The 13,804-nt window shown below is 50.6% G+C and overlaps 1 protein-coding gene across 3 annotated transcripts in view; it reads right to left on the reverse strand.

Annotated features, from left to right (window-relative positions):
- The window catches only part of EFR3B (EFR3 homolog B), an 88,612-nt gene that overhangs the window by 20,479 nt on the left and 54,329 nt on the right, over positions 1-13,804 (reverse strand). For 2 of the 3 annotated variants that reach the window (XM_077774125.1, XM_077774126.1), the window contains exons 5-10: positions 7,066-7,187; positions 3,278-3,427; positions 1,875-2,009; positions 1,342-1,420; positions 506-641; positions 84-245 (exon numbers count right to left, since the gene is read on the reverse strand). In XM_077774125.1, the coding sequence (XP_077630251.1) occupies positions 84-245; positions 506-641; positions 1,342-1,420; positions 1,875-2,009; positions 3,278-3,427; positions 7,066-7,187 (784 nt within the window). The remainder of the gene's footprint in view (positions 1-83; positions 246-505; positions 642-1,341; positions 1,421-1,874; positions 2,010-3,277; positions 3,428-7,065; positions 7,188-13,804) is intronic. The other variant, XM_077774127.1, reaches the window with a different exon arrangement.

Below are 13,804 nucleotides of genomic sequence, written 5' to 3' on the forward strand. Positions count from 1 at the left end.
GGGCCCCGGCGCCCCCGGGCCCCCCCCGCCAGGCCCCGCCCCTCGCCGGGCCCCGCCCACTCAGGCCCCGCCCCGGGCCCCACCTATGGTCTTGATGACGGCCTCCTGGAACATGCGCTCTTCGTGCTCCTTGATGATCTTGGTGCCCAGGCTGAGCGCCCCGTCGTAGCTCCCGGTCAGGGCGTAGTCGATGCTGAGCCGCAGCTGCCTCAGCAGAGTGTTGAACATCTCCAGCACCGTGGGCCCTGAGCACAGCGGGTGGGAGACCCGAGATCCAGGGCTGGAACCGCCCCCCCTCCCGCCCCGTCTCCCCTGCCCGGCATCCCAGCCGGGGGCTTCCTCTGCCCCCCACCTGCCCTGGCTGACTTCTCCTAAGGAAAACCGGCTCTGACACCTCCCTGCGCTCCCTCGTCCTTTTCTGGAAGGGGAAGCGGCCTCCTGCCAAGGGCGGTTGTTTGTCCTTGGAGGCTTCCCAGCCCCTACGCTGTCACCCAGGCCCCCTTACCGACAGAGCCGGTGGCAGCGATGACGGCAGCTTCCGACAGGACCTCCACGATGCCCGCCCGCACCGTGGCCGCGCTGCGGCTGTTGGCATCCAGGTGGCTCAGGAGCTGCTGGATAACCAGGTGGGAGTGCTGCGGCTGGGGGGAGGAAGACGTGCTGGCCCCAAACAGCAACCCCCACGTGGCCTCTGCGCCAGGGCAGCCCTCGGCTGGGACCCCACGGCCGGGGTGGACAAAAGTGAGGTCCTGAGGCGGGTGGGCACCACCCCGGTTCCTTGTCCTCAGTGCCTCTCTCTTGGTCCAACAGGAGCCGAACCCTGTCCCAGTGACCACCTGGATTTCCACAGTTGTCCTGGGCCCTTCCGCCTCAAATGGGTCAAAAGTCATTTTTAAAATACTGTCTTCCGTTTCATCGTTCCCGGGTCCCAGGTCATATGGACAAGGGCCACCTCGGCCACAGGGTTTATTTAGTCCCGGGGCGCACAGAGTGTAGCCCAGTTACATGGGGACAGTACAGCAATTGAGAGTGTTTAGTAAGCAATGCGACGAGGCCATCTGTGGCAGCCAAGTGTGGCCTGGGGGCTTGTATTTTGCATGAGTTTTTCATTTACTTTTTCCAAGAATTCTTACTAATTGTACTTTATAAAGTATTGATCTCTGCCGTACCAGAAAGAAAACCAAGCCCGCCCTTCCTCACAGCTGGATTAAGCAGCACAGTTAGACACCCAGGGGCTTAGGAGAAGTCACAGAGGACAGCTGGCTTTCTCCTTTGGCACCCTGTCACGCTCCCAGAGGTGCCCTAGGCCAGGAGGACCGGCTGGACCGGGAGCCACCATACCTGAATCGAGTACATGATGATTTTAAAGCAACGGATGGCGAACACCTTGGGTTCCCACAGACAGTGGTTGTCTAGATGGCTGTGGGGGAGAGAACATGGGGGGACGGCTATGAAATGCAAAGCAATGTTAGGGAGGAGAGACAAGCTTGGGGGCAGAGGGGCCTCCTGAGAGACCCTGTCCCTCACAGAGCTCCCTGGCAGTGAGGGAGGGAAGGGCATGAGGGCCTCCCAGGCAGTCCCACAGCAAGAGCTGGAGGGAAGCCAAGGATCAGAGTTCCACAGCTGTGGACTCAGGAATGAAGCCAGGCACCCAACTTCAGTTTCGGGGGCCTCCTACCCACGCCTCCCCCAACCCTGCACATGGCCCCTGCATGGTGGCTTCTGCTGTCACAGCGCAGGGAATGCAGGCACAGACGAGGGACTGACTCAGCCATGGCACCACCACCACCCCTTTTCCACTCCCTCCGAGTCAGCAAGATGCCAGGACCCCAACGGTTCTCTGAGGGCTGGGGCTGGGGGCGGGGGTCACTCACATGAGAACAGGCTTGATGGCATTTTTGATGTTGCCAAAGGCGGCCCGGCCCAGCAGCTCCCGAAGGCACCTCTCGGCCAGCTCCGCTGGGTTCTCTTTCTCCTTTTCTGGCGCTTGGAGGGGCGAGGGAGAGCGGCTGCGGAAACACACAGCACGTGGGTAAGGGACGGGAGGCAAAGCCGGAGTCGGGTTTTGTGCAGCCTGAGTGTCTGTGCTGCATCCTGCAAGCGGAGAGATAGACAGGAGTCTGATGTGGGCCACAGGAGGTAACGCGGGAGACTTCATGGCTGTCAGAGATTAAACAGGGTCACGAAGCCCAGGGTGGAGGAAGATCAGGGGAGAAGGGGTCAAAGTCTCCTTCTGGGAATCCTTGAGGACGGGCCTGATGTGCCCCGTGGGAAGGACAGATGCCCTGCACACCATGGGCCTGGGGAGGCACAGACCACGAGTGTCTCCATCCCTCCCAAGCTTGGCAAGGAAAAAGATAGGGAGGCACACCGAGTAAGAGAAAGCAAAAGACAGTGGGAGAGAGGAGGGAGAAAAAAAAAGAGGGAGGGAAGAAAGAAAGGCATGGTGGTTACCCCAGATGTGACTCAGTGTTACCTAAGTCACAGGGCTGGGCCCAGATCTGGAGAGAAGAAGGAGCCCCAGGTCCCTGGGCCCTGAGACCACCAGAGACCACAGAGGGAGCATGAGAGTGAGGTGCGATTCCAGGAACAGCCAGCAGAGGGCACACTATTACCCTCCCCTCTGTCCCAGACTCCACAGGCTCAAAGGACAGAGTGAGGACCTTAAACAGCCTCACCCACTTCCCAGATGGACAGCAACACGAGTCTCTCCCTGCATCCCATTTTACAGATGGGAAGAGCGAGGGGTGGGGACAGATGGATCCCATGTCTGAGGGCTCCCAGATTAAAACCCAGTATCTGCAACTTGTGTCCAGTGGCTGCTGGCTGGTCAAGCATGTTTTGAGAGCCCGAAATAACAGTAGGAAGTGAGAGAGGAAGGAAGGTCAGGAAGGGAAAGTCCTCAGTAACCGGAGCCATGGAAAGCATTTAAAACCTCCTTGGCCTGCTGCTTTCAGAGAGACAGAGATAACCTGACTCCTGGTTCTCTGTGCTCCTGCCAGCACACACTTACCCCCAGAGAGCCCAGCACAGGCACCATCCTTCTTTACGAATGCAGGTTTTAGGGGGCGCGGCAAGCTGCCAGAAGGCCAGACCCAAGGCTCCTAGGGAGCCAGCCTTGGACTCGTTGCAGAACAAGTCGCAAAAGCCAAGATCACTGGCCTCTTCGCTGGGCTTTAGCAACCAGCCCAGGCCATGTGGTTCCCAGGCAGATGGAAAAGGCAGGCTGGGAGGGCTGCACGTGTCTGCTGCCCGAGCTCCAGCCTCCCCTGCTTACCTCTCTGCCTCCTCTACGTGCTGCAGATTGAAAAGCAGTGACGGGACAATTTTGTCCATGTGCTGCGGGTCCCAGATATTGGCCTGCAATTCGTCGTTCACCGTCTTCCTCACCACCCCTTGCAGACCTTTGATGCCCGACATTCTGATTCTGTAAGGAAAAGGGCAAAACACACCTCAGGCCCCTGAGAAGCCCTGTGTCTGTGGTAAGGAGAGGGGAACGGCATGGGGGGTGGGGTGCATTTGTCCATCCAAAAAGCAGGATGGAGCGCACCTTCTGCCCTTCATGTGACTCGGCCCCTGGCTGGCTGGCTTCCTGTGTGAGTGGATGCGAGCCCAAGAAGCCACAGCCTCTGGCCTCTCCTGGAGATTGCCAGGCCGCCCTTGCCCGCTACCACTTGGGTTTCTTCTCCTCCTCGTTAGCACCCCGCTGGGTTTGTTCTAGCTTGAGCCGAGATGGAAGGGCTCAGAGCACTGCCAAGAACTGATGAAGCAGAATGCAGGGCTATGAGCAAGTTCCGGGGGGAAGGAGGTTTGCAAGGAGAGGCACAGAGCTGCCGGACTCTGGGCGCCGAGGTCTCAGCTGGCGCTAAGCTGGCTGAGAAACCAGGAAATCGAGTAACAGCACAGAGGAGGCCCCTTTCACACACACACACACACACCCCACACCCCCCACCCCAGCCACTGTGCTGACCCAGGGGCCCTGTGGGCAGCATCCCTTAACTGGCTGTGTGTTTCATCCCCAAGTTTCTATTTTTTTTTGTAACCAAACTTCTTTTTCTGATTATAAAATAATACATGCCAATTATAGAAGAGTATAAAGAAGATTTACCCCCATGGTCACCATGAAGAGATAACCATCACTGGCATTTTGGTGTCTTTCCTTTCTTCTGTGCATAATGCGTAACAGAATTAAGAACCTATTGCATCTGTAATCTGTATTGGCTCCCCTGCTCCATAACATTCTATCATAAGCATTTTCCTATGTCACTAACTCTTCATAAACGTGTATGACTACTGTCCTAAGAACTTTCTCAACTAGTCCCCTATTGGTCATTTAAGTTGTTTCTAAACTTTTTGCTACTATAATAACTCTATGATAGGTGGCACCATATAAAACACTTAGATATGTTTCAAATCAGAGCCATGAGTGGAATTACTGAATCAAAAGGTAAGAAACGATAGGCTCCCAACGTTGCCGTTATGCTCTCCCCACCCCCTGCGGGCCAGCCACAGGAGAAAGCCATCTTTACCAGGTGTCGCATCAGTGCTGGGTAGGTCTCACTGTAAACATCTGTGCTAATTTATGCCTCAGAAAAGTAGCTATTTCAGTTCATATTCTTTGAAAAAAAATTAAAAAAAGTTTTTTTAATTTTTTAACGTTTATTTTATTTTTGAGACAGAGAGAGACAGAGTATGAGTGGGGGAGGGTCAGAGAGAGAGGGAGACACAGAATCTGAAACAGGCTCCAGGCTCTGAGCTGTCAGCACAGAGCCCGACGCGGGGCTCGAACCCACGGACTGTGAGATCATGACCTGAGCCGAAGTCGGCCGCTCAACTGACTGAGCCACCCAGGTGCCCCCCCACAATTTTTTTCATGTTTATTTTTGAGACAGAGAGAGAGAGAGACAGAGAGAGAGACAGAGCCTAAGCAGGGAGTAGGCAGAGGGAGAGGGAGAATCTGAAGTAGTAGAGGTGGCTACTGTGGGGCCAGTGCTGGGGAGAGGACAAGGGGCTCCCTCCCCCAGGGGCCCCCACTGCCCATCAGGGTAGCACGCTTCCAGAGTCCATGAGTACTTTAAGAGATGGGGACTGGGGAGGCCAGGATACTGCCAACCACTCACACGGTGACCCGTCATTCCACAGGCTCTCAAGCCACGGGAATCGGCAACCTAGGAGATAGAAGGATTCCCTTCCTGTTCCTCCAGCCCAACCATGGAAGCTGTTGTTTGGGGCACATGGGACTCCCTCACCCCGCTGATGCACAAAATAGGGCGCTCAGGGCCTCCCTGAGGTGCTGGTGTGAGGAAGAAAAATGCCATCGACTGAGTTCTGAACAAGCACCTGGAGAACTGGGCTACTGTGGGTGTGCTGGCCACATGTCAACTTTAGCCCTGAAGCTTCTTCCTTCTCTGACTCCTCCAGCCCTTCTCCTTCCTTCCCCCTTCTCCCTCCTCCCCCCTTCTCTCTCCTTCCTTGTCTCCCGAGAACATATTTTCTGGTTTCATGTGGCCTCCCCAAGGTGATAACACACCCTTTGTGGGCACCTTATCTTCCAAACACAAGGCCTATCACGAAACACCCACTCGCTGCTTCCTCACCTATTTACCACCCCATCGGTCTGCTGCCTTATCTTCTGTCTGCACATATTCGTGTAAATTCCCTTGTGATTTTATTTGGGTTTTATTTCATCATTGATAAGTGTATTTCTGTGATTTAAATAACTTCATAGGTTTGAGTGTGTGGATGTAAAAGTGTATTCTGTAATTAAAGATGTTTATCTGAAAGCATTTATTCGGGGTGCCTGGCTGGCTCCGCCGAAAGAGCGTGGGACTCCTGATCTTGGGGTTGTGAGTTCGAGCCACATGTTGGGTGTAGGGACTGCTTAAAAAAATGAGATCTTAAAAAAAAAAGAGAGAAAGCATTCATTCATTCATTTATTCACTCAACAACTGTTTATTGAGTGCTTACCAGTCTCCGGTACTGGTGCTGCATCTCAGATGCAGATGAGAAACAATGATTCTCAACTTCACAGAGCTTACAGTCTGGTGAGGGGACAGGCAATGAGTGAGAAACAATAAGCACATTATGAACCATGTTCATATGAAATGTGTTTGAAGGGGATTGTGCTATGGGGGGAAAACCAGAGCAGGCTGAGGGAGAAGAGAAGTGGGTACGTGGGATGTTCAAGCGAAGACAGGGTTGACTAGAGGTTATTTGGGCAAGGGCTTTCAGGAGGTGAGCAAGCAAGCTAGTCAGATCTACGGAGGCAGCAGTCCAAGCACAGGAACAGATCATTCAAGGGCCCTGTGGTAGGAATGTCCTTGGTACGCCTGTGGGGCAGTAAAAGGGCCTATGTTACTGTGGGGGAATGAATTGGGGTGAATGTGGAGGAGACAAAGTCAGGATGGCAGCAGAGATCAGTCAATGTGAAGACTTGAGCTTTTTTAAAAACAATTTTGTATGTTTATTTATTTTTGAGAGAGAGAGAGAGAGAGCAAGCAGGGGAGGGGTAGAAAGAGAGGGAGACAGAATCCCAAGCAGGCTCCACGCTGGCAGTGCAGGGCTCGATATGGGGCTTGAACTCAAGAACTGTGAGATCATGACTTGAGCCAAAACCAAGAGGCGGACACTTAACCAACCAAGTCATCCGGATATCCCTGAAGACTTGGGCTTTTTATTGGCAGGTATATATTGTGATTGATAGTGGTGAGTGGGTGTATTTCTGGGTGTATAAATGCATGTACTACTGAATGAAAGGGCACAGGTATGTGCATGTGTGTTATGTGTACGCTGTCGCTGGCTCTCAAATTTGGCTCCCAGGACCATTACTTTCCATCTGCTCCTATTTTGTGCCTCAGAAGGTTTTCCCTTGAAAGCATGTGTTGGGAGCCCATCTCTGCCCCCTTGCCCATCTCAGTCCTGACAGGTGCTCTCTTCCTCCCGAGCAACGTCAGAGCAGAGGTAAACACTGATGAAATCGGACAGCAAACTCTGGGCTGGGAACTCTGTAAGACCCATCGATGCTTTTGTCATCAGCTGAGGGGCCCCCTCCCTTCCCCTACTCACTTGGTCTTGATTTCCATGTCATCGTGGCTGGAGTGGCACATTTCACTGAAGCGGGATACAAAGAAGTCATAGCTCCGGTGATAGGACGGGGTGTCCTCCTCGATGTTGGCAAACTTCACAAACTATCCAGGAGGAGAGAAAGAAGAGTACAGGTGAGAGGTGAGCCACTGTGTTCTGCACCTGCGGGCTCTGGGACTTGCCGTCCCCTGGCCCCCTGCCCTACTGAAGCCACGGGACACACACATCCAGGAACCATGCATTCCAGGGTGTGGCTCTGGTCTGCTTCCCAAAGCATACCCGGTCTGCACACTCTATGGGTTCCAAATCCTGCTCGCTCTTCCTGTCTACACCACATGACTGGACCCTGTGGCCCTTCTTGGCCCTTCCCTGCTGAGGTGAGCAGAGGTGTCTCCCTTAAGCTCCCACCTCCTTCCGCGTCCAGAGCTGCACCAAACACACGGGGTGGGGGTGGGGGGACAGTTAGTGATCCACGGAAACAGCCAAAGCCAACGCCAAACCGTCTCTCAACCCTTTAGAATGAATTCTGGGGAATCAAGAACAAATCTGAAATGTGATTTAAAAATGTCATTCCATTTTATTGCTTAAAATTTGAGCCCATTTTTTTAAAGTTTGCCCATTCAGTTAAGTCTTGCTCCGCGTTATCAGCTGCTAGATGCTTGCTGCCACATTTCCAATTCTAAACAGGGACTTAATTTCAACGGAACCCCACAGAGAAGCAAGGATCATGGACTAAGTGGAGTCAAATTGCTAAAAATTAAGTATAATTCTTATAGGTTATTTTGCTTAATGTTACAAATTTAGTGCTGTGAACAACTCAGAAGGTTATGCTTATAATAAAATCTATTCTCCATTATTCTGTCTTGTGTTGTTATTTCATTTTTACCATCATTTGTTGGTTCTAAAAGGATATGCCATTATTTCCAAAATTATCTAGCTAGTGCACTCATAATATTATTGATTGCGTCTATTTCTCTATTTATTTACGAAAATATCTGTTACCTTTTCCTGGATGACAATTAGTAACTTCCACAAACATCATTAGTTATTCTTTCACTAAGAAATGTGCATTTATTTTCTGCTGACTGAGAAAATCTCAATGTACAAGGCAGATAAGGAGATCTTTCTTTCCAAGTTAACATCTAAAATGTTTACATCTATTTGAAAGCGAATATTCTGGTATTAGCAATAAATCCAAATGACACTGCTTGCATTATCGATGTGGTTCTGCACAACGCATCATGGTCATCCGTGTGATCACAAGGTCACTGACTGGACATGAGTTCAAGAAAAACAATCAAGTTAGCCTTTGGCTACATGAATTTTTTTTCCTAATGTTTATTTATTTACTTATATTTGAAAGAGAGAGAGCACAAGTGGGGGAGAGCCAGAAAAAGAGCGGAAGACACAGAATTTGAAGCAGGCTCTGAGCTGTCAGCCCAGAGACCGACACGGGGCTTGAACCCATGAACCATGAGATCAAGACCTAAGCCAAAGTCTGATGCTCGACCGACTGAGCCACTCGGGGGCCCCTGGCTATGTGACCTTCTTTTTTTTTTTTTTTTTTTTATTTTTTTTTTTATTTTTTTTTTTTTTTAAAAGAGAGAGNCCCTATGTGACCTTCTTAAGACACATCTTAAGTGTCCATCTACTCAAAGGGGACATGCAGCCATCGGAGGTTCTAACTGCAGATCTATCTCTCACTGGTAGTGTGACTTTCCAGTGGGACATTTCACTTCCCTTATGCTCTGGTTTTCCCACAGTCTTCATTCACTAAGATTCTTTATTTTTTAATTTGTACTGTATCTACTTCACATATGATGAGGCAGCTTCAGACGTCTTAACCTGAGTGTATGCAAGAGAAAACGCATTTAAAATAGTTAAAGCAAAACTGAAAAAAAAAGAGACCATACCAAAAAGAGAGATATAGTCAAAGATTTTGTCTCTAACATTTACTGATTGCGTAGACTCAAATGTATGTCAGGAGGATGGATGCCCAGACTTCATGTCCACTGGTTTGGGAGTTTGGGGGCCAGCAGTGCCGAGTGTGAGGAAGCTCGAGCACATCGGTACTACCTGAAGCATCTTACACACATCACCTCTTAGACTTCTCAGAATGGCTCTAAGTTAGAGAGATTATGGTACAACGGAGTCACAGGGCTCAGCAACCACACAAACTTCTGCCACGTGCCCCAGACATGCTGAGCCACCCTGGGAGGAGCCCCAGGGGTTTACCTTTGAGCAAGGTCCCGGGAAACTTGCCGGGGCAGTCCCCATTTGAGAAATACGGCAGGGCCACTGAAGGACAACCTGGGTGTCTGCCACACACACCATCACCGTTTCCCGACACTGATGCCACTCTGGGGCCATTCCTGGTGTCTGTGGGACGTGATGGCCAGTTCCCCTTCACTTCCAACTTTGTCTTCTTCTTCAAAGTGCCATGAAGCCAGGAGCGGGAGGGACAGCGAGCGGGTCAGGAGCACAGCCTGAGCACTTGTTCATGCCTGGTGTCTCTGAGACTGGCTGTTATCCATGCTGTACCGACTGCTAAATATTCTGACCAGTACTCACTGGCTGTCAGGTTAGAGTTGACATTACAATCAATATTTTAAAAATTGAGGAGCGTCTGGGCGGCTCGGTCAGTTAAGTGTTCAATTCTTGATTCCGGCTCAGGTCATAATCCCAAGGTTCATGGGTTCAAGCCCCACATTGGGCTCTGTGTTGCAGTGTGGAACCTGCTTGGGATTCTCTCTCTCTCTGCTCCCCCTCCACTACACTCATGGTTTCTCTCAAAATAAATAAATAAACTTAAAAACACTGAAAATCCATGATGGCTGCTGAGGTAACGCGGGACAGAAAACACGCGTGGGGATTCCTTTTCTACCACCATGGGTGGCCTTCCTCTAGACTGAGCTAACCGTTTCTTCCGAATTGATGCCAACAGCACCAGCGGTTGACCTCCCTCACTCTTCCCTTCTGTGACCGTCGGCGTCCCTCCATGTTTACTCTTCTGCACTCTTCTTCCCCGAAACTTAGTTCTGAGTCTTCTCAAATTTTGCTTTTGACAACACAGTTCTTCCATTTGACTAGACAACGGTCCCCCCTATGCTGCTGGGGCCACCGTTGGACAGACATCTCCTTGCTCTGCCTCTTGTCATCTGTGTGACTGTGGACAAGTTGTGTAACTTCTGAGCCACGGGTTCCTCCTCTGTAAAGTCGGGACACTAGGGCCTATGTCATGGGGTGGTCACTGGGACTAAGCAAGGGGAGGTCTGCAGTGACTAGCACAGCGCCTGACACTGAGGAGTGATCAGGAAACAGTGCTGCCGTGGCCTTGGTGACAGCAGCTGGGTATGGTCTGGTCCATCAGCTCCAGGAGTAGGCAGTGTGACCCTTGTCCTTTTCACGTCACCAACACAGGCCCAGCCAGGCAATCACAGAGCGGGAGCTCAGATGGGCAGCGTGGACCACGCAGGCAACACTCCTCGAATGTGATGCCTGGGGTATGGAGCGAAGAAAACCAGTTACAGCCACCCCCAGGCCAAGTCCCCCGAAGCACCATTCAGGGACTGAGGTCAGTTAGTGCAGTAAGGTGGGACAGAGCACGGCATGCAGGGGCAGGAGGTGGAGGCTGGCATGGGACATCCAGCAGCCATCGCTGCAAGACCAGGAACAAATCGGCACAACATCGTTTTTCTTCTCTTTCAAACGCATCCGTCATCTCTTAGGAAGGTGAATAAAGTAGAGATAATTAAGAAAATCTCCCTGAGTTCCTGGACAAACGGGAACTCTGTGAATCCAAGTTTTAATACTAGCAAGGCTCTTATTTCTAAGAGGCATACACTTGTTATGGGTCCTCCAGGATTCAGCACCGCCCAGTCACGGGACGGGTGTCCGCTGGGGCAGTGTCCAAATACACACAAGACACCACTCGTTCTGTTTGCTCATCCCACCTGACCAGAAAAACACATTTCAAATATGGTTGTAGTGAAGCTTGTTTGCTCTGGTGTCATTCACACCTTGCTCTGCTGGAAGTTCTCAAAACAGTCAAAAGGCACGGGCCTTAGAAAAAGCGATTTATAGACAGGCATTCGTATCCAGATGGAGCCACTCCAGGCCCAGCGCCCCATCTTTACCGCAGGGTGTGGATGGCAACAGTATGCAAAACAAGCAGCTAACACCCACAATCCAACTTGTAACAACAATAAATATTTCCTTTTATTCCCCCAATTTTTTATTTAAATTCTAGTCAGTTAAGATACAGTGCAATATTGGTTTCGAGAGTAAAATTCAGTGATGCATCACTTACATACAACAGCCGGTGCTCATCACAAGTGCCCTTGTCAATGCGCATCCCCCATCTAGCCCATTCCCCACCCACTCCCCTCCATCAACCCTCAGTTTGTTCTCTATCTTTTTTTTTTTTTAATTTAAATCTTAGTTAACAACATTAAATATTTCTATGGCACCTGCCACTTACACATCCTATTAGTTTTCTGGGGCCACATCACTCTGAGCTCTGCCTTCTTCTTCATATTGTTTTCTCCTCTGTATCAAATCTCTCTCTGTCTCTCTCTTGTAAGACCCTTGTGACTTATATAAGGCCCACTGGGCTAATCTAGGATAATCTCCCCATTTCAGGATCCTTAGCTTAATCAAACCTGCAGAGACCCTGTGTCCATATAAACCTGTGATGTCCCCAGGTTCCAGGGACTGGCACATGGATGTCCTTCAGTGGGCCATTTTTCAGTCTACCCAAACATGCATTATCTAATGTCGTTTTTGGCAAACCAGTGAGTTTTGCAGGACTATATTGCTCCCATTGTGAAGATGAGGAAACCGAAGCTCTAAGGGAGCAAGTGAATTATTTCAGGTTAACCAGCTTGTGACAAAGTGGAGCTGTGCCTCCAAGCTCCGTACTTAGGAATTCTGATACTCTGAGGCTCTTTGCCCTCTACCAGTGGTTTTTATTTTATTTATTTAAAATTTTTTTAATGTTTATTTATTTTTGAGAGAGTGCAAGCAGGGGAGGGGCAGAGAGAGGAAGACAGAAGATCCGAAGCAGGCTCTGCACTGATAGCAGCGAGCCTAAGGTGGGGCTTGAACTCATGAACCATGAGATCATGACCTGAGCCGATATTGGACACTCAACTGACTGAGCCACCCAGGCATCCCCACCTGTGTTTTTTAAATTTTAATATGCATTGACATGACCCGGGGAGCCAAAATGCAGACTTCTGAGCCAGCCCAGATAGTGAACAAGACTATCTGGGGAGGAGGGCCCATGTGTCTGTATTCTGAAGAGCCATCCCTCAGCCAACTTCTCCCCTGGAGATTCTGGGGCAAGGGATCTCCAGACCCTATGTCCTTTGTCTCTTTACTAGCAAGCTGGACCAGTAGATCTGGAAATGTTCCCAGTCAGGCTGAGAGGGAGACCGCTTATTCAGGATGTTGGAGAAATGTAAAGAAATGTTCTTGGTAATGGAGGTCAGGCAAGGCTGGATAGATGGCCATCTCCTTTGAAGACCACCTCCTTTGAACTGGAGTGGCTCAGGGTTAAACCAAGGGTTGGTTGGGTGACCCAGCCTTGGCTCTGTCTCTGGGGCCCAGAGCGGCCTGGGGGCTAGAGCTTTGAGACGTAGGCTGTCAACCACTCTATTCCCATATTTCCCAGGACTCTTGCTCTGCTAGGAGGTCTGGCGATGAGAATGCACTTAATGCCCATCCGGAACCTCCCACACAGAGGGTATGTGCCCTGTTCATTGCATTATGAATAATGTAAAATAGGTAACTTTTTGGTGCCAAGATTTCTGAGCACCCCTAGGAACCCTTGGTGTGACAGCTTGATAGAAGGAGCGTCTCTCTCTCAAGTCTGAAAGTATGACTGCCCCCACACACCGGCCCTGATGACCTGGTCAGGGAGGGTGGGCCTGGGGCATCCCTTGGAGGAGCCCACACTGAGCTGCCCCTGAGTCTTCCAGGGGCTGACGGGAACCTTCAGTAACTGTGGTTCAGAGGCACCTGGTCAAGACACCACACCCACTGCGGAAGTCCACCTGGGCAGTGCCACGACCTGGCAGACATGGGTTAGGACGCGAGAGTTTCAGGGTGAGTAATGCCTTCATCCCTCTTACAGGTTAGTGTTATGGTTATAAGAAGGGGGTCTGGAGCCAGTCTGCAGGGTTTTTTTTTTTTTTTCTAACTTTTACTTATTTATTTTGAGAGAGAGAGAGAGAGAGAGAGAATCCCAAGTAGGCTCCATGCTGTCAGTGCAGAGCCTGATGTGGGGCTCAAACTCATGAACTGTGAGATCATGACCTGAGCCAAAATCACAAGTCGGACACTTAACCAACTGAGTCACCCAAGTGCCCCCGGGCTGCATTTCTGAGTCTCACCTCCTCCACTTATGAAGCTTATCTAGAGCAAGTTACTTAAGCTTCCTATATACCTCAGTTGCCCCATCTGTAAAATCAAGCTAATGAGAGCAGTCGCCTCTTCAACTTGGTATGACCAACCCACCTCAGTTGCAGCCTCATTTCCCTCCCAGTGCATTTTCAGTTCACTATGAACGCTCCCTGGATTCCCACTGGGCCCATTTATTTACGTGTGTGATGGTCACTCTTTTTTTCATACTGCATGATAGAGCAAGGACTTCGTGTCTGCTTCACCCCTATTACTGCTAATTCATACCTAACAAGTGGCTTTTGTTAGAATACTGCTT

Source organism: Crocuta crocuta, unplaced genomic scaffold, assembly GCF_008692635.1.
Source record: "Crocuta crocuta isolate KB4526 unplaced genomic scaffold, BGI_CrCroc_1.0 scaffold246, whole genome shotgun sequence".
NCBI lineage: Eukaryota > Metazoa > Chordata > Mammalia > Carnivora > Hyaenidae > Crocuta > Crocuta crocuta.